This window comes from Lepisosteus oculatus, chromosome 3 (assembly GCF_040954835.1).
Source record: "Lepisosteus oculatus isolate fLepOcu1 chromosome 3, fLepOcu1.hap2, whole genome shotgun sequence".
In the NCBI taxonomy this organism is placed as follows: Eukaryota; Metazoa; Chordata; class Actinopteri; order Semionotiformes; family Lepisosteidae; genus Lepisosteus; species Lepisosteus oculatus.
The window spans coordinates 66555247-66574961 of NC_090698.1; the positions used below are offsets into that span (position 1 = coordinate 66555247).

Sequence of the window (19715 nt, forward strand, 5' to 3'; positions counted from 1 at the left end):
AATCAAATAGTCCCTGTCTCAATTTAATTAAATTATTTTGTCTGGGCTCTGCAATGCATCTAAGCATTGCCTGCATACATCACTAAAATACAATTTATTCGTTAATACAGTTTATTCTCGTTGCTTTATTCAATATTTAATGGCGAGCGTCTATTTTGAGTTTGAGGTGTTGTTGCATTCGTGAGGGCGGGCGAATCACCGCCTTTAAAGGGTCCGGTTTGTTTTGTGTGTTTGAAAAATCCGCCCAAAATAATGAGCGCCGATTGGCCAAAGGTAGGGAAAGGTGTTTCGTGATTGGCCAGCGCTCTGCGTCCCTTCTGTCGTCATTGGCTGCTAGTAAAAAAGGTCTTCCTGTTTTGTACTTCCAGACGGAGAGGGGCGTTGTGTTGTAGGGGCCCACACGCCCACCTTTGAATCGGTAGTTTGTTTTCATGTAAACAACAGTTGTTACTGCTGGGTTCGATTTAGTTTAATCTGAAACTCCCTAAATGATTAAAGACCAAATCTCGTATACCCAATGCCATGAAACGTTTCGAAAATCATGTTGACCTTGTTTCCTCTTTCTGTTTTGTGGTATGTGATTATGTGCCAAGAAATGTTGTACGACCAGTATCTGCTATACTCTGTCTAAAAAGATGCACCAGTATAGTGTGTATATTTAGTGGTGTTTTATCTACGTTACTCCTATGACACTTTCATCCTAGTAATGAATTTGTAGGTCTGTGTCCGTAATCTTTCGTATGTTCAAATATCACACAAGCCACTGAACAGGTTTTGCATCCGTTTTTGCTTGTTTTATTTGAGGTTCTTACCAAGGGTAGGGGAGAACTGTGTCTTATCTGCATTTCCATGGTAACAAGGTGAGAGAGGTAGGTCGGTAGGTCCCCTTTTCAGGCCATAAAGGCCCAGGGGGGGAATGGGGTCATTTTCTCAACCATCCAACACTAGAGGTGGAGGTGATGTGGTCAGCATCACGCTCCAGCCAGCCTATTATCCCCAGAAGGATTAACCCCTGGTACTCATTTGGAAAGCAGGCTGAGTGGACCCGAGAGCTATCTGGAAGGAATTAGAGCAAGCTACACTTGCCCCTACCTGGGATTGAACCCAGGAGCTTCCAGTCAGGAGCCAGATGCCCTCGTCATCTGAGCTACCACAGCTCCAAGGTGAGAGAGAAAATACACAGACTACTGAATATCCATGTTATATATCCTTGTTAAGTAAGAAAGTGTGCAAACAACATCAGTTTCAAATAAACTACAAAAACTGTACAAATTTAAGGAAAATTTTTATTATGCTCACAAAGGTTTCAAAGTCATCATATCCTTCCTTTCAAGTCAAATCCTGATTATATCAGATATGAAGAAAATATTGTTGTTTTAAAGTAATCTGAAAAATACTCTGTGGGGTTATAATAATAATATCTGTACACCGACATAGCTCATTACCATTCATGGGAACTCCTTACTACCATCACCAGTGAACAGAGTGATTTCTTTTCAAGAAAATGCCCTGTAATTTTTAATGACTACAGAGATCAAGGAGTTTGGTTTCTCACCCAAAGGGCAGCACCTCTTTTACAGTATAGTGCCCCCATCATTATACTGAGGTATTAGGACCCGCACACACAGCAGGATGAGCACCCCCTACTGGTCCCACTAACACCTCATCCAGCAGCAACTTCAGCTTTCCCAGGGGTCTCCCATCCAGGTACTGGCCAGATTCATACCTACTAAGCTTCACTAGGCTACCCATTGTGAGTTGCAAGGTGATATACGGATTGAAAGACTGTCCATGAATATTTATGTGAGGACACTGTAATGAGCAACTTAAATGAACATTATAAACTTTAAACTAGATTAAAGACTTTGGAGAATATTATCAACACATGAAACATTGTCTGACAAATTCTACAGCAATATTAAACGGTGTGGATGAATATAAAAGGGAGATAGTGTTATCTGTGTTATGTAGTACATACTGTAATATCAGGGAAGAAACATTTTGCTTGTACTCAGACTGGAGGTGCAGTAGAAGCAGATGGCACGTTGTTTGCATATAATTCAATATTTCAACATCTTGCAAATAGTAAGGATGACTTGTAAATTAGAAATGTGATCTCAGGTTCTGAAAATGACAAAATCTGAAAATGAGCTCATTGAAGAAACAACAATAGTATTGCACAGATGCACATCATATGATGTGATGTGTTCAATTTTTAGAAGTCTTTATATATAAAAAGTTGTATAATGTGCAAGGATTTATATAATTAGTAGCGTGTCATGAGGATTTGTATTAGTATCACTTCACTTCCTGATTTATATAAATTATTTAGACTTGAATTGTAGCAAACTAGTTGCGTTTACAGATTATACCAAAGTAGGAGTGTAGAAATAGCAATTGAACCTCATAAAGATTCACATAAAATTCAAGATTGGGCAAACATCTGGCTGATGATGGTTAGTGTAGACAGGTCTTTGAAAAAAGATCATGAAAATAAGAACTAAAATGTGAAATGGGAAAACACTGAGCTAGAAGAGGCTACTTATTAAGACACAGGTGTTGCCGCTACGGTTATTGCAGATATGTCCGCTTTCTTCAAGAAATGGCTGGTTGAGATCACTGAGTCAGTTACTAACTAGCAAATGAGTTGTCTTGGGCAGAATGGCCTGTTTTGTTTGTAATCGCTGTTATGTTCTCATGCTTGGTAATAAAGGGTGTAACTGGTGTTCCTTTCATCACTGAGAACTTCACTCTGTTTTCCTCTCCCCTTACATACAAAATGTATGTTTCATTGGTACCTTCTCTGAAAGTAGGTTCTTTTGACTAATGTTTTTAATTGCATCTGTTGGTCTCGGTTGTCAAGGAGCAGACCCCTTGGTGAGGTTGTTATTGAAAATGAGACTTTCTTCTCTAATTTATTTAAAGCTGCCTATATACAGTAATTGCGGTAACAATAGTAATAATTCTCCTTTTCCACTTAAAACGTACCCAGGGTAAACTCATCTAATCTACTTCAGGGGTTATTTTAATTATATGCCTCAAGGGAAATAAAAGACGGAAGAGTTGGGCAGTTGAGATCGAGGAGATTTTTGTATCCATAAGCAATATTAAAAAAAAAAGACAGAATTGGCCGGTGTTGGTAAAGGACGTCGGCTCTTACGGTCTGCTCCTCTCCCCCGCTCCTTGTTTACAACCAGCCTTCGCTCAAAAGGGAGGGGGAGAGAGAGAGAGACGAAATCGCATTACATAACGATGCGGCCATTTTTAAAAGGTGCCTTCGCCTTAGAAAATAGTCCTGTGTCAAGTCACCCCTCAACGACGCATTTAAAACCACACATTTCGTATAACTCATTTAATTATGCACTCACGACCAATAATATATTTTTTTTAACAGTCGGTAAAACCAGGCGTCGCTGATTTCCTAAAATGACGCTTGTGAATGGCCTATTGAGGAGCGAGTAGGTAGTGGGCAGGTCCCTTCTCTTTCCTTTTAGTCCCCTCCTTCGGAAGTAGACGCTTTTGTCTATATTCCGTTCCTTTTTTATTTTAAATACCCTATTTTGGAGGATTTCCCCCCCTTCATTACTCTTTCTTCCCTCTTCCCCGGATCCAAAGACAACACAGAAACCACACAAGATGGACGAGTGAAAAAATGAAGATAACATTTACCTTTTATTTTGCCTCACTTTAACGGACCGGATGATCGCCAAGTCAAACTGTGACTCTCGCAGCTTTGCAGGGGAGGTGAGACGATTGTTATTTACATAGCTTCAGAAAATGTAATTAAATCACCTTAGTAGTACGGCACAGGGACAGTTTACGATGTTCAAATGGCAAAATGCCCGAATTCCAGTGTTTTCAGTCATGCATAGTGTTTATACTCCCAATTGTCAAACTACGTTGCATAGAAATAAAAAATAGTGTTATTTTCTTTATACATTGAAATATGTTTTCCATCTATTAGAGGAGATATTTGAATATAATCGTCTTGTTCAGAATAGTCCTTTCAAATGTATCGTCAAGTAGTATTCTCCTCGTTTCAAAACGTTTTTTTTTTTCTGTTGAAAATCGTGAGGCCGTGAAAACGTCTTTCTGCTCGTCTTCCTTAATTTGTACCGTGGGCTGGCCAATACAATGGAAGCTGGGTGTTTACAATTGAAATTAATAATAAAAAAACAAGTTTAATTTCTGTTTCACTGAAACTAGAACACAAAATAGAGAGGACGTTCACGCAATGCAGGGGGAAAAAAACGAATTTTCGTTTTCATTTCGGAGCTTGTGTGAAGTCAAAATACACTTGAGGTCAAATGTACCTCAGGGTTTCAAGTACATTGCCCAGTTAACGCGTCCTGTGTGGATGATATTGGTCAGCTCGTCTCCGGCCATTTCTGTTTCCTGGACTGCCTTTGTAGCAGTACAGCCCCTCCCCCCTGGACAGCACGGCTCCATCAGCTGAAGGAGGGAGTGAACTGTACTGTAGGTCCCTAATTTAACAATCCTTGGAGCCTTGCACACGCAACGACCACAAGAAATGTCATCATGACCGTACCTGCCGCCCTGGGTGACGCACACCTCACACCCCGTATCGCCTCACCAAGGCATCGATAGAGTCACCAGAGTGACGCTGCTTAGTAACCAACCAAACCCCGTTTCCTTCAGCCAAGAGGTCTTACCTGCTTGAACTAAATGACACAGGGAGGTGTCTGTCCGCCTGCTTAATTACCGTGTCGAGGTCAACCCAAAGTCGGTGTCATGGCAAGACAGCACGACACGCAGTCGACGTGAGCAGTGACAAGCGTTGCCTCACCTTGAGAGGGATCAGCTCACATGAGCTCTGAGGAGTTGCAGCAGTTTCGGTTCCTGTAGCAACTCCCGTTTGGGGGAGATTCCCTCTGAAGTCAGAGCAATGAGTTGACGCGTCGCTCTTCAAGGTAGAATTCTGCAGCCCTGGTTTATGTGTATGTGTTATGTCATATGTATGTTTTTTTTTTGGTTTCATTTCTTATACTGAAATATTCTATCATGTGTACATGTTAGTAAGCATATATATATATAATGTCTGTACTTTCCTTATACACTACACTATTTCTATACAACGCTGCACTCAGAAGTAATCCAGGTGTCATGAACAGTCTCGTTACCAACTGCGTTCTTAAAACTGTGTTTTGCATTTTGATTTTGCCCCAAGAAAGGAGTAAGAGTGTAGAGTGCAATTCTGTGGCACTGGGATGGTGCACTTGTGATTCAAATAGATGACTAACTTAAAAATGCCAAAACCAATATACTGTCTGCACACCCAGATTAGTGTCGGGGGGGGACGGTTGGAAAATAACGTCACAACACACAGGGACAGCATTCCTTAACATGCTCAATCCTGGGGCCTGGTTGTGTGCTGTTTGTGCTATCCAGAGGCAGACCGCAGAATGACTTGCCTTTCTAACGTTCTGGTGTTGATTGGGTCTGGCGTTTTCAGGTAGCTGTATCCAGTGGGGAGGCAGGCGAATCCAAGGGGCGCGATGAAGTTCTCGGAGCCCCTGGAGAGCCAGAGGTTGTCTTTCCTTTTGGAAATGGCAACTTCTAGGGAAGCCGCGATGTGGAAGGTCTACGTGCCGAAAAATCCCACCAATCAGGTAGGGAGCTCTGAAAGAAGGGTGGTCATTTAAAAATGTGACTTGCATGTGACGTGCATTTGTGGGTTACTTTAGCACATGTTCTTTAGATTGGAAAAAAAACCCTGCTGTCTGTTTACAAAGTGGATTGTAAAGATGAAAACTGCAACTTGATATTCTTAAAGGAATAAGCGGGAGTCTTTTTTTTTTAACAAAAGAAAACTACTTTTCTCTCTTATCCTGACATTTCAAAGCCAAATGCATACAGTGCAGATCCATTCTCCAACCAAGCTGTCAGTAATTTGAATTAAAATCAAGCTAATTTATCTTTACAATATAGAGGTTTAAGAGGTGCATGAGGATGTTACAGTATTCAGTACTACATGTGTGACACACAGCAAATAATTTTAGATGATGTATACAATGTTCCAGAAACTGATGTACCGAGGCCCTCGGTTTGGATGTCTTGTAGCTCAGATCGAACCTGAAAAAAATGTCCATGGATTCAAAGAAAATTTGAATTGCCTGAACTAGTTCTAGATTGCTCTCATTAATGTCATCACGCTGTCTCGACTGTAGTAATATTCCAGAAGTCCCCATCTGATCATCTTGGGTTTTTAAGATGCAGTTAGCATCAGATTTCGATGACGTTTCAAACTATTTGACCATTTTCGGCTCCAGTATCGCCCGTGGTACAGTCAGTCTTGAGAGCCAGGAGTTACAACGGATGAGCAGGCATTACAAGTAGGGTGTCAAAGAATAAAATACCTTTTCTTCTCCAGGTTGATGTTTGTGGTTCCTCAATTGTAGTAAATCTGTTTGATCTGAGTCACTCTGTGTTTTGCAGTCATTATGCCTTTAATATCTCTTTCCAAATGTGACAAGCGACGCTTCAGCTGTGTGCCGAGGAGAAGCTATAGTTCCTACATGCACATATGTGGGTTTTTCAATTTAATTAAGCACTTATGACGCCTAGATCTCCGTCTGCCTTCCACTGTCTGAGAAAATAACTCCTTAACCGGCCTGTAGTAAACAAATGCAGGTTTAAAATCTGATTTTGCTTTTCAGATGTAGTTTTATAATTGCAGTCTTGAGTTGGCCACTATAGTGACATGGCAGTAAACCATCTAGCTTGTGCTTTTGTGACACTGAGAGCCATTGGCTGTAATACTCTTCAATTCTTACAGACCCAACAATAGTTTCCTTTTTTAGTGGCTGCGTCAGACATCAAAATTACCATAGAAATTGCACAATGAAAAAGCTTTAAGCTTATTTTAAGATCCGGGGTCTTTGTAAGTTGTTCTTGATTATTGCCTTCTAGAGAGTTCAGAGTCAGTAGGAAAATGTTGGTAATAAAAAAAGAACAAAAGATTTCTGTGACTTACTTGGAATTGCTCGGTTTTACCCGAGTATGAGAGTCTTGAGTATAGCTGTTGTTTGAGTAATTGAAGATCATGAGATTTAGCCTTGTTCTCTCTAACAGAGTGGATGTTGTCTGCAGCTTCAGTGTGGCCTCTGTTTGTTGTATTTGCAATCAGGATACAGATATCTCTCCAGCACAGCGGGATGAGGTAGTTCGATGGTTGACTGATCTCCACCGCCGACTCCAGCTTTATCCAGGGACGCTTTCTTTGGGCATCAGTACTTTGGACCGGTTCTTAGCCATCGTAAAGGTAAGTAACATTTTCTCTAATTTGATAAGAAGCACAAGCAACTGGGGTGGAATGATTTGGCTAATGAGGAGTGAGTCTCCCCCCTGGGCTAACCTTCTAATGTGTTTTGTGTTGGTCCATGGGGGAAAAATCCCAATTAAATACGTTATGATCTCGTATTGTAACACAATAAAATGTGGAAAAGTGCGTGGGCAGAGTGATGTGAAAAAGAAAGCATGCCCTCTTCAGATTCTGTGGTTTTATATGTTAAGATATACTGTATCGAACCTTCACCTAGTCCTCACCAAGTCCTCTAACAGCTGACAAATCTAATCTCATGTGACGTATAACACACACAAATTTCACTTTTGTCATTATTTAAAAAAATCAGCCAACATTCAGAAGGCTTTGTGTGAAAATGTAAATGCATCCGTACTGCTTCCTTGTCCATTAAGGTAATGAGAATCAGGTGCTGCTAAACAAGCACACATAATTATTTGATCATCAGGATGTGCTTCCACCTTTATATAAATTCAGAAACTTGGTCAGGAGCATACAGGTTTGTAGTAACGCATTATGCCTAGGTCAAAAGATATCTGTGATGGTCTCGGTCTCATCATCATCACCATCATCACCATCATTCCAAAGTGAGAAAGATAATTTACAATGATTGCCAAATTACTCAGGAGTGGGCGTCCCAGCAAATTCGGCCCAAGATCACACCATATGATGCTCCTAGAGGTCGCAAAGAACCACAGTTAGGGTCTACAGGCCTCTGTCAATACAGTAAACGTCAGAGTTCATGATCCTACCTATAGGAAAAGACTTTCATGGAAGTGTATCCAGGAGAAAACCCCTTTCTCTCCAAAAAGAATGTTGCTGCGTGGCTTAGGTTCCCAAAAAGGCACTCAAATGAACCTTGTCCTCTGAACTCTGAAAAATTGTCCTCTGGTCAGATGAAACCAAAGTGGAGTTGTTTGGCTGTGATGCAAAATGACATGTTTGGCAAAAACTAAACACTGCGTATCGCCACAAGAACCTCAGACCAGAAACCGTCCAGCGTGGTGCCGGAGGGGGGGGTGATTTGGGTCTGCCCTGCAGCCGCAAGCCTGGATGCCTCACAGTTATGGAGTCCACCGTTAATTCCTCTCTCTACATTCTTGAGGAAAACGCGAGACCATCTGTCTTAACGGCTAGGGTTAGCCAAAAGTGGATCGTGCAACAGGAGAATAATCCGAAACACACCGGTAAGTCCATAACCGTATGGCTGAAAAGGAATAGAATGAGGATTTGGGGATGGCCAAGTCGAGGTCCAGACCTCAACCTCTGTCAGATGCCGTGGCGGGGCCTAAAGAGAGCGGGCCTCCAACATCGCTGAGCTGAAGCAGGTCTGTGAGGAGGAGTGGGCCAGAATTCTTCCCGGTGATGCGAGAGACTGAAACTCTTTACAGGAAACGTTTTCTTCAAGTTACTGCTGCCTCAAGGGGTTCCATACGTACGTTTTCACACAAGACTACTGAATGTTGGCTGCTTTATTGAATAAACAATGATAAATTAAAATTTGTGTGTGGTATCCATCACAGGAGGTTAGATGTGTCTCCTGTTTGGACTAGGTGAAGGCCAAATATTATCTCAATATGTGAAACTATAGAATCATAAGGAAGTGTATTTTCTGTTTCACATCACTGTGCACCTTTGTAACTGCAGTTTTTGGGAGAATTCTTGTTGGAGCCATTTCATTAATACGAGTTCTGACCATTCATGACGGGTAGCGTCTCGGAAGAATTTCGAGAGTGTCCTTAATAGCACAGAGTAAAGGTTTGGATGCTTTGTGATGCATCATTACCTTGAGTCAGTTTGTAGTTTTGCTGAGTTCAGGAGGAAAACTACTGTCCGTGCATGGTCAGAGAGCAAACCGACTGCAGCAGAGCTCTTTTGTCACTCATTTTGTTTTCATTTGTCACTTCTGAAATATGATTTGCTCTTTCTGTGGAGTGTAATACTGACTGACTTTTACATCAGAAATGTCTTCTGAGAAGTTTGACTTTTCAGTAGTCTTGTTTAGCAAGCAGTATTTCACAAAGTGTTTAATACTTGTCCCTACTTCACTTCCTCTTTCTGATTAAAAAGAAAATGCTTGCCTGACTCTCTCTGGCTTGTACCTTGGATTATATGTCCGAGGCAGTCGGGCTGTTGTTTCCAAATGCAGTGCCCTGTTATTGCTGGAAGAACTGTCTATCCTGTGATGGTAACAAGTGTTCCTTCTTTCCCCTAGGCCCGTCCGAAGTACCTGCGCTGCATTGCCATCTCCTGCTACTTCTTGGCTGCCAAAACCACCGAGGAGGATGAGGTAAGGACGCCCAGAAGAGCTGGACCTCTAATTGATGTAATTAGACGGATGTCATTGTGGTGTGATGGAATCAGTGGAGTACCGCAAGGATCAGTGCTAGGACCACAAACCCTTCTTATGTGCTTCCCGGGGAGCTGGCATCTTAGGGAAAACCACGTCTGCAGCCATTAGTATTATATAGTTTCTAAGTCTCTCCCTGACTCCCACCCTACTGAGACTTAAGCCTGGCTCTTCATTCTTCTTTCATTTTTTTTCTGTATACCCCAAGTGAAATGAAGATACCCTTTTCGAATGCTGTGCGTGCAGTGGGGAATGGTACAGCGAATACACTGATATGAAAGCTATAAAGATTTTTGCAGTTTGTGAAATCCTTTGAGCCTTTTTAGAAGGTAACTGTGTTCTAAGACATACCTTCCTTAAGCAGCTCTTAGATGTGGTATGAATTCTGGAGGATGGTGTTGTAAACTGCAAAGTATAACAGTGGTTGAATGACTGGCTTTATAAATGTGGAATGTTATAGCAGCCCTGCTTTACATCAGACCCTGGGGAAAAATGGGGAAAATGATTGATGAATTAATATGGAACTTGAGGAAGGACAGGCTGTATGATCCCTTTGTGGAATATTACAAATAGTCCCGTGCAGTTCTGATGCCCAAGTAGTTTAATGTCTCCTCTGAAAGACAGTGCCTACACTGCAGTGTCCCTAGTCACTACTTGTGTGTTTGGAAATTCGGATAGTTAGGAGTGCGACCTACTGGTCCACCAACATAACAATAATTTGTGCAAGTAATCGGACAGTCATCCCAGGCACTTGTCAGTAAAGATAGTGACTGATAGTGATAGTATATGCCCACGTGTTCTAAATGCTGATGTGAGATGTTTAGCATTTTTCTGTTTTTAGATTTTGTTCCGGTCTATTGTACACATGAGGAAGCGTGTTTTTGTTCTTCTTTCAAGTTAGACGCTTTTAATAAGAGGGCAAGGCAGTGGACTAGGTGGCCATGTGTGACATAAGGTGCGCTGTATTGCATCGATACCCTGCTGCTCTGTCCCTTCTCCACCATCTGTCTGGTCACGGGCTAGCACACGGGGGCGAGATGCATGCCTGGAGCCCCTGTTCATGTGCACCAGAACCTCCGTGCCCTCCCGTCTCGGCTTCTGCCTTCGCCCTGTTTCACAGTGGCATGCAATCTGCACGGTCCCTTTTCCTTTTCCATTTGGCTGGCTGATGCTTTCATCCAAAACGACTTGCCGAGATTAGTTGAGTACTGTGTCGTGAGTGTAAATAAAATCTGAAAATTGTTCGTGCAGCGGGAGTCGAGAGCCCCTCACACTCCTGGAGATTGCTAGGATGCCCCTAACGACCTTCTTGTTACTTTCACTTTTATCTGCCAGTTGTGATAAATGAGCACATTTCAAGGTGGTGTCTGTTTGCTCGGTGTGGTGGGGAGTCTGCCTAAGGAATCCAGAGCTGTGCTTTTTTTAACCTTTGACTCCCTCTGGTGATCGGACAAGTACATGCTCATATTGTGCAACACCAGTTTTGCTTAGATCTTTCTGAGGCAAGAGGAAGGAGAAACGCCTCTTCCTAAAGCAAAAAAAAATGCTTTCACCTGATAAAGCCATTATTATCTTTTTGTTTCTCGTGCATTGTCCACTTCAACTTGAGCGTAGGGAAAGTATCGCACCAAATTCGGGACAGATGTGCTTCAGCTAATGCTAAGCAGCGTCTAAAAAATCAAATCGTGCTGTACAGTGCCTGAATAATCACAGGACGTTTGAAATGACATTGCATTGCAATGAAAGTCATCAGCGTGACCCGTGACATTTCTGCACATTGTGTGGAGTGAAAAAGAAAATTCCTGCTTGTTTTCATTGACTCGCATTGACCTGGACAGCCTCCATGCTCTCTCTGCCTGAGCCTCTTCAATGTGGTGATGTAATTGAGGGAACGTTGAAAGACATTGAGATTGAAAGCCGGAAAAAAAACCTGTAGCGCCCGCAGCTCAGAACACATTACAGTCCAGCCTTGGCTAGTTGAAACTTGCTTACTGCTTGTACCAACCAGCTACTTATCGTAAGGAGTATTTACCTAACAAGCAGGTATTTTTGTTTCATGGTTTGTATTGTTTGTTTTTGACATATGAACAGCGTTGTTAAATGAAGTTTTAACAACAGACTGTAAATCTTGTATAGGAAAATGTCATCTGACATCGTGTGAAAGGAAATCCTCAGTGGACGCAGCGATATTACAATAACCACCTCTGATTCAGTAATCTCACCATCACGAGCTGCTGTTAGCCTCTTACAGGAGTTAAGATTCAACGAGCCCCTCACAATGAGCTGTCGCAGAGCACAGTGGCATTTATTTACACAGACTAGTGTACAATAGGATAAATCAAAAGGAAAGTAGTGCAAGCGAAGGTAAAGTAGTTTGGAGTATCAAAGCGCTGCAACATTTAGGCCTGGAGTCCGTACTGAGAATTAAAGTAAAATATTTACAAATCAAAAAAGTTACAAAAGCCTAAAATATGCAGGAGTTGTTTTTTTTTGGTAACAAAAACAATTCTGAGCACACTTTTGAAAAATCGATATCTCATTTGAGGAGTAGAGTCGGAGCTCATCTGTCCAGATCTGTGGTTAGGTACCGCCGTGCCACAGGAAAGCCAGCTGAGGACTAAGCTTCTCAAAACAGAACGTACAGCTCACGAGAGGCTGGTTTGCCAGTTGGCACAGTGGGCTTCACAGTGGCGATGCAGTCTGAGCCCCGTCCGTCTGTCCACAGAGGATCCCAGCCCTGCGGCACTTGGCCAAGAACAGCTGCTGCGGCTGCTCTCCGTCCGAGATCCTGCGAATGGAGAGGATCGTCCTGGATAAGCTGAGCTGGGACCTGCACACTGCCACGCCGCTGGATTTCCTTCATATCGTGAGTGCGCCCGGCTGGCTTCCTCTTCACCGGAGCGACTGGCAGGCGAAGCCAAGCGCGCCCAGCTTGGACGTTTGTAAAAACCGAACGGCTCAAGTTCGGAGGGAGAAGGAGGGGTGGTACCGGTTGAGAGAACCGGTCAACAAGCAGAAACGTTTTCACTTTCCCATTCAGGTTTTTTCCCCTTTTTTGTTCTGGAAAGTCGATAGCAGTCGTGTATATTGAAAGGAGAACCTCTCTGTACAGCATTGTAAATAAGAACAAACCTTTGTTCATATAATATTGCTTCTCCACACTGTGCATCACTTTGTTTTAAACCTGTCAACCCCTCCCATGTTGGTAATGAAGTCATCTGGTAATAATAACCAGGCAATAACGGCTACCTTTTAAAGTGGTAGTTCGAAAGCTGATCAAAGCTAAATAGTACAGTCCATTCAGCGGATGCCCGATTTCTTGGCGTACCTTATATTCACAGTTACAGAGCCTCACAAGATGTATTCTGCCAGTTGGGAGTTCTGTTTATATTGAATTTCACTCAGTCAGGGTCAGCTCAAGGACAACGGTCAGCTCAGTTGTAATTGTAAGCATGTTTTCATCAGTTTGTGAACTTTAGGTTTTTCTCACCCTTCTGAAAATGACGTTTTATTAGCTAAAAAGCTTCAAGGTGGACTGGTTACCCAAGTCCTGCCTCTTGTTGTGCAGTCCTGCACAGACGGGTACCATGACTCATGTGGACGTCTATTCTTCATTGCTTTAGTTCCACGCGATGGTGCTGTCCAGCAGGTCCCAGATCTCTGCCATCGTGCCGGGAATGAACCCCTCTCAGCATGTGTATCTCCTCACACGGCAGCTCCACCACTGCCTGGCTGACCACACACTGCTGCAGTTTAAGGGCTCCACCCTGGCGCTGGCTATGGTCACCTTAGAACTGGAGAAGTGCTGTCCTGATTGGTTCGCTCTCACCGCCGACCTGCTGAAGAAGCTCCAGGTAACAGTCAGCGCTCGCCTTTAAGGCTTTATTCTGTCTTGTCTGGGCCCAGCCATTGCCTGATCGGAATTCGGTAGCGAATCTTCAGCAGCCGGCAAGACGCGAAGATGGCACTCTTAGTTCATGATAAGATTTGGAAAGTAACCCATGTCCGAAGTAGAAAAAGTGAGCGGAAAGGCGTTTTATTGGACATGTATAAGAATTGAATTCTAATTTGAGCAGGGCGTCAAAATCGGATCGTGTTTTCGTCGCGCTAATCCACCTCGTGGTTTCCCAGATAGACTCGGGCTGATACATCTGCGCCCCTCCCGCTGTTGAACGCGAGGAGAACGTAACGAGAAATGAAAACCAGTCGCTGTTCCACTCAGACCCTTTTACTAGTCGTCCGTCTTTTCTCTTTTTTTTTTTGGCCAGATGGATAGCTCCCAGCTGATCCGCTGTCGAGAGCTGGTGGCACGTCGCCTCTCTCCACACCAGGCTCCCACGCCTCCCAACACTGTGTACATCTACCAACCCCAGAAGCACAGCCTGGCGCCCTGCGCCCGGGGCATCCCTTGGCGCCAGCCGCCCCCCCCGGCCCCGCGGGACCCCAGGAGCACCAGCCGGCCCGAAGGCGCCCCGACCCGCCCTCGCCCGCTGATCCGGCCGGGCTGGAAGCCGGCCTCCGCCAAGCGCAAGGTGGAGGAGATGGAGGTGGACGAGTTCTACGACGGGATCAAGCGCCTCTACAACGAGGACAGCGCTCCGGAGGGGGCCGGCGCGGAGGGCGGGGGGCTGGTCTGCGGCGCCGCGGCGGCGTGGCCGGAGGGCAGCCCCTCCCCCTGCCCCCCCCTGCGGCCGGTCAGCGTCGCGTAGCGGAAAGGGCGCGGCCGCCGTCCGTCATCGCGGCCGAGGGCTGGCGGGCCAACAGCAGTCAGGGGCGGTATCCCACCAGGCTACACCGGATTGAGCCGGAGGAAAAATAAAGAAAAATAACCCGTTTGCTGCTGATTCATAACCCTTTGTTGAGCACAGCTAAAAAAAAAAAAAGAAAAATCCAAAAAAATTATAAAAGAAAAGTTCTAAAAAAAAAAGTAGATTTACTTTTTTCCCCCCACTCTTTAATGTTGTTTTATCTGTTCTCGAGATTCGTGTTAAGTGGTTGTTTTGCCATCACGATTACCTCTGATCTTTGAAGAATATTCCTAAAAGTTACACTGCTTGAAATCACTTTTTGGTTCTCGCCGAATCCTTTTTCATCACCTTGAGTGTTGTGATTGGTGTCTTGTTTCACAATTAACCGGAAAATGTGCTTTCGTAAAATTAGATCGAGAATGTCTGTACTGTAAGGTATTTGTACATTGTTTCTAAACTGCTCCGGGAAGATTCAGACCCAGGCTGAGACAGTCGCACAAATTTTGTCAAATTTGAGAATAGTGGGAGTAATTTCCTCACCTTTTTCTGTTCGGCAAGTTTGTCACACAGTCATAAATACTATTTTTAATCACAGGGTTTTTTTAAGGAATAAGTGGTTGCAGAGAATTCCTATCACAAATAAGAAAGCATTAAGATCATTTTCACACTCAAGATGTAAACGTTAATCAATGAATTTTTACGGGGCAGTCGTAGAGCAGATTCTCTCTTTAAAAAGTAATTTAAAAAACGTTTCCTTTGCGGAAAATAGAAAAAAAAGTTTTTCTTTACAAAATCTGCTTAATTTTTCACCTTTCCTTTGTTCTTCATTAATTGCAACCTTGCTATTTTTGCAGAGGGCTCTTTTCGAAGCCTGAATGTGATAACCGCCTCTGTACTGCTGAAGACCTGGCACTTAAAAATAAAACACAAGTCTCCACCATTTTCCCTTGTCCTGTTGCACGTTTTTCACCTGGGGGTTGGTTAAAGTTTTAAGAACTGAAAGGGAATTTTGACGGGGATACTGTGTGGCATAATGCTAGTTATCCATTTAGAGCCATACATAAACTGCTTCAGTACAAAATTTTAAACGGACTATTATACCTCAGAAAAATTGAAGTGGGATAATACAGGGATGTATTCACAATGTAACACACATAAAGGATCACTATTACACTTATTCTGGTATTGTCAGCACATACAGTCATCCTGGTCCTCCACAGTGGGGAAAGCTCTCAGGTACCTAAGTATCTCAATTCCACTTACTCCCATTGCATGTTTCCTTGGTGATTTATCAAAGGTTAATGCAGCAATTCAATATAAAAATACTTTCTAGACTCTGTATTATTGCTAAAAAATCAATACTGCAAAAATGAGTGGACAGTACAGGACTGTATGAAGAATGGATGATAAGACTGTATCAAGTCATTTCATATAATTTACAGGGGAAACTTGAGTGTAGGAATGTTTGGGGCCCATTAGAGACACTTGGATGGCACTGGATGTTAAGAATATTAGTAGGATGTTTTTGAATGAATTCTTTGAAGGAAGTTTATGGATTAAATTTGTGTGTGTGAATGTAAGAATTGTTTTGTCTGATAAGAACAAAAATGAGAAAGTGAGGGGAAAAAAGTCCTCCAAAGTTGGGGTGGAGGTGGGATTAAGAAAAAAAAAAGAACTGAAAGGGAATTTGTTAATCTCTAAATGAGTCCGTCACATGCTTTGTATATCACATGTAGCAGGGCAGTCGCTTCGACTGGAACGTTTGGCAGTAGCTAGGCTCTTCGGGAAGCCTGGGAAAGTCTGTTCCTCAGACATCTTGCTGCTCTGCTGCTGCTGAGGAAGACAAGAGCTCAATACTCAAGGTCATGTCACGACATAAATTGATTTGTATTTTCTTCACTCATAATTTAGCATTGGTGGCTAATTCCAGCTAAACTTTTGGAAGCTTTTGTTCTTGGCCATACGTATATGGGTTTATAAAAGTCAGCTGTTGACAGTCGTGCACACACCTTGAAGCACCGAGTGCTGGGTGTGTCCATCTTTTACGACCATTCTTGGCCTTCAACATCATTACAACTGTATTGCTATTTGGCTGATGGCTTTCAGCCCAAGCAACTTTCAAAATGATATTTTTACCTAGATTTTGGTACCCATTTACTGTATGTTGCTGGGATCGCTGGCACAATGTGATTTCACCCCTTGATCTCCTCGTTAGGGGTTCAGAGCCCTTATCACGGATTTATGAAAATTATAAGTAACTTTTCAAAAGCTTGGCATGTGCACTTCACAGAACGTGCCATGTCAGAGAGCATTTCTAGCTAAAGGAAGAGTCCAAATTAAAACAGCCTTAGCCTTTGATTTTGCAAAGTAAGGGAATATGCATTTTATACAGGGTGAATCAGACGTCTTGACCAGCAGTGGAAATTAAATACCATCTTTTAATTATTATTCATTTGGTTGCCATTAACATCCATACACTTTAATACTTGCCAAAATGTTGTTGTTGTTGTTTTTATTTCAATGTTGCGTAAGACGCAAAACCCTGAGTGTGTGGATTCTGAGTGTTTTCCTTCATTACTGAGCTATAAACCACAGATTTCACGTGTTCCCATAGGAAAAAGTGTGGTGGTCTAGTGAACTGTGGGGTCAACGCACTCTTTCATTTCACAAACTGAGGCCCATACAAATGAATGACGCCACCCTCTCTTCAAAAATGTGTTTAAAAATTGTATTAAAAAGCCAAGTATCTATTTTTGGCATAGTTTAGGAAATTCGAATCCGATACTTGCTATAAAATTCGGTTTATTTTTCTGTCCGCCGAGCTTGTCAATCAACACTCAGGTATGCAGTCACAGGTGGGGTCAGTGATCGTCTGAGGGAGGAGTTTCACTTGGGAGCGCTCGAAACTTTTGTACAGTAACACACGTTCCGCGTAACCAAAACCGGGAGTTAAGAGTAAAAGCTTTTCTTCTCCATTTAGCCTGGAGGAATGGCAACAGAATTTAGTCAAGCTTCAGTTTTGGATTTTCTCTGTCGCCGGGGAGGAAAGGTAAAAAACGCGGATCTGCTTAGACACTTCCATGCATTTCTCCGGGATCCCGAAAAGCAGGCGCAGAACAGGGATCTGTTTAAGAGGTTTGTGAACTCCGTGGCCGTGGTGAAGAACGAAGGCGGAGTGTCGTCCGTTGCCTTGAAAAGAAAATACAGAGACCTGATTCCAGACTTCAGCTCCGCGGTTTCGTCTTCAGGAGAAACGGAAGACTCTGGGTTGGGAGAGACTTTTACAAACAGGCGGGACCTGAACAGAAAACCCGAGAAAGGTCAGAGTTTTAAACCATCAGATAGCAGAGCGAAACGGAATGCCAGCGAAAAGCCTGGCGTTTTAGACGCGCTAAACGAGGATTCAACCCTGTGCTCAGCAGCCTTTCTTAGCAATAAGGTTGCGGTTGCTAATCCCAGAGTCTCAGGAGAATCTCCCGTTCTGTATACTACAGAAAAAACACCGTCCTCGAAAACCGACGTAATTAAAAGCCGCTGCATTTCTCAGTCGTCTCCGGTTAGCATCAAACCACCGTTGGCAGATTACAGTAAGAAGAGCTTCAGGGCTGCAAAGGTGAGCGTACCCAAGGCAGAGCGCCCAGCAGCCCCTATCCGCTCAAAGCAACCCGCATTTGACGGGGGCACAAATGAAAATATTTGCTGCGCTAAAACCCGCCAGTCAGAAGCAGCCGAGAGTAAACACAGCCAGGAGTCCAAAGACTGTGAGAGGAAGTTCTTCAGCCACCCAGCTCACCCGTGCAATCGGAACAAGGCCCTTGGAAATGCGGATTTTATTGAGAATAATCCACAAAGACACTGCAATGAAAGGGTGGGTCACAGAGCTTTAGACTCTGCCCGTTCTTTATGGTCCTCGCATTCCAGACTCTCAGCAAATCCCCGAATTTCAGGTTCTTCCCCTTGTGTATCAGCCTTCCCTGCAGCTCAAAATGGCCTGATTGCCACCCAAGCGACAGCACACAGCACATCCCATCTGTCTAGCCCAGGAGACCTTCAGGCCTCCAGCAGCATCTGGTGCAAGCCCTCTGCGAACAGTGGGGAGGAGGAGCAGATCAGTTTGCGTCCTCTGCACTATGCTTTGCCACCGGAAGCCCCCATAAGACCCTCTGCTAAAACATCAGCATTGTGCAGCCAGAGTGGGCTGTCGGCCAGTCACGGGAATCTTCTTCAGCCCACCTACGCCTGCGCGGAGGACGCAGAGAGCCCTCAAAGGTTGCCGGGAGATGAGTGGGGGAGTATCGATGGTCTCAATTCAAAGGGCCTTGCTCGTACCAGGCAGAGCAAAGTCTTGGATATGCTCCAGCGCGCAGAGAGAAAAGTTGACGACTGGCACGGCTTGATGGGCAACTTTCCAAGCCAGGACACATGGGCACCCCCTCTTGGAGGAGAATCTGGGCCTCTGGTGCCCCTGCGGGCAGGCAACAGGAAAGAGAAGGACAGACTCAGGAGCAGAAAGTGCCGCAGCATGGGCGCCGATTTAGACTGGTCTTTCTCCGGTGAGGAAACCTCAGGTAAGCACAGCAGGCTTCTCCTGCTGTCCTCCTCCCTGGGCCTCGGTCCAGCTCTCGCTCCGAGAGCGCGCGCGCAGAGCTACAGAGAGATCTCCCAGGGGGACGCCTCCCGAGCCAGACCGGTGGCGGCGCAGGAGGGCGCGTACCGATACCGGAGCACGCCGGTGCCCCTGGACTCCAGAGAACACGACTGGCTGGTGAAGGCGGCCGCCGGTACCTGGACTGAGATATACAGCTTATTCAGGGAGCAGCCCAGCCTGCTCGGCAAGAAGGACTTCGTTTCCGGGTACACAGTGCTGCACTGGATAGCCAAGCACGGGGACCACCAGGTGCTCAATACCCTGTGGTACGGTGTGAGTAAGGCAGGGCTGGAGCTAGATGTGAACGTGAAGTCCAGCTGTGGTTACACCCCCTTGCACATTGCTGCCATTCATGGTCACAAGAAGCTGATCCGCGTCCTTGTGCACAAGTTCAAAGCCAACCCCAGTCTGAGAGACACCGGCGGCAAGAGGCCCTGGCATTACCTAGCCCGCACCGGACCTGCAGATCTCCTCCAGCTGCTTGGAGCTCCACAGAACCAGTACCTGCCCAGTACAGCCCAGCAGTTCGTCCCCGACAGACCAGCTTTACCAACCGCAGCGGTGAAGAGACACAGCTCGTTTGCGGTGTTTCACAAGAAATTCTCCAAGCTACAGGCAGCTCCGACTATTTCTGAGTCAGCTGTCTAA

The 19715-nt window shown here is 44.4% G+C and overlaps 2 protein-coding genes across 4 annotated transcripts; both read left to right on the top strand.

Annotated features, from left to right (window-relative positions):
- Window positions 1-3359: 3359 nt before the first annotated feature.
- ccni (cyclin I) lies at window positions 3360-15359 on the top strand. 3 transcript variants are annotated; one of them, XM_069187388.1, is made up of 7 exons: window positions 3447-3744; window positions 5474-5630; window positions 7148-7282; window positions 9537-9611; window positions 12397-12537; window positions 13295-13525; window positions 13940-15359. In XM_069187388.1, the coding sequence occupies exons 2-7, from the start codon at window positions 5517-5519 to the stop codon at window positions 14378-14380; spliced, it is 1137 nt and encodes a 378-aa protein (XP_069043489.1). In that variant the 5' UTR covers window positions 3447-3744; window positions 5474-5516; the 3' UTR covers window positions 14381-15359. The 3 variants fall into 3 exon arrangements, with proteins under 3 accessions (XP_069043491.1, XP_069043489.1, XP_069043490.1); XM_069187389.1 differs by lacking the exon at window positions 3447-3744 and adding an exon at window positions 4667-4931; XM_069187390.1 differs by lacking the exon at window positions 13295-13525 and having other exon boundaries at window positions 3360-3744.
- A 2049-nt stretch (window positions 15360-17408) lies between these two features.
- On the top strand, window positions 17409-19715 carry LOC107079154 (ankyrin repeat domain-containing protein SOWAHB). Its single transcript, XM_069187660.1, has 2 exons — window positions 17409-17739; window positions 18388-19715. Exons 1-2 carry the CDS (start codon window positions 17409-17411, stop codon window positions 19713-19715), a joined length of 1659 nt encoding a protein of 552 aa, XP_069043761.1.

Bases quoted from the DNA above. Each gene is read 5' to 3' on its own strand.
- LOC107079154 (XM_069187660.1), top strand. From the start codon at position 17,409: ATGGCAACAGAATTTAGTCAAGCTTCAGTTTTGGATTTTCTCTGTCGC. The intron at 17,740-18,387 runs GTCAGAGTTTTA...CTTGTGTATCAG, and splicing joins GAACAGAAAACCCGAGAAAG to CCTTCCCTGCAGCTCAAAAT.
- ccni (XM_069187388.1), top strand. From the start codon at position 5,517: ATGAAGTTCTCGGAGCCCCTGGAGAGCCAGAGGTTGTCTTTCCTTTTG. The intron at 7,283-9,536 runs GTAAGTAACATT...TCTTTCCCCTAG, and splicing joins GGTTCTTAGCCATCGTAAAG to GCCCGTCCGAAGTACCTGCG. The intron at 12,538-13,294 runs GTGAGTGCGCCC...TCATTGCTTTAG, and splicing joins CGCTGGATTTCCTTCATATC to TTCCACGCGATGGTGCTGTC.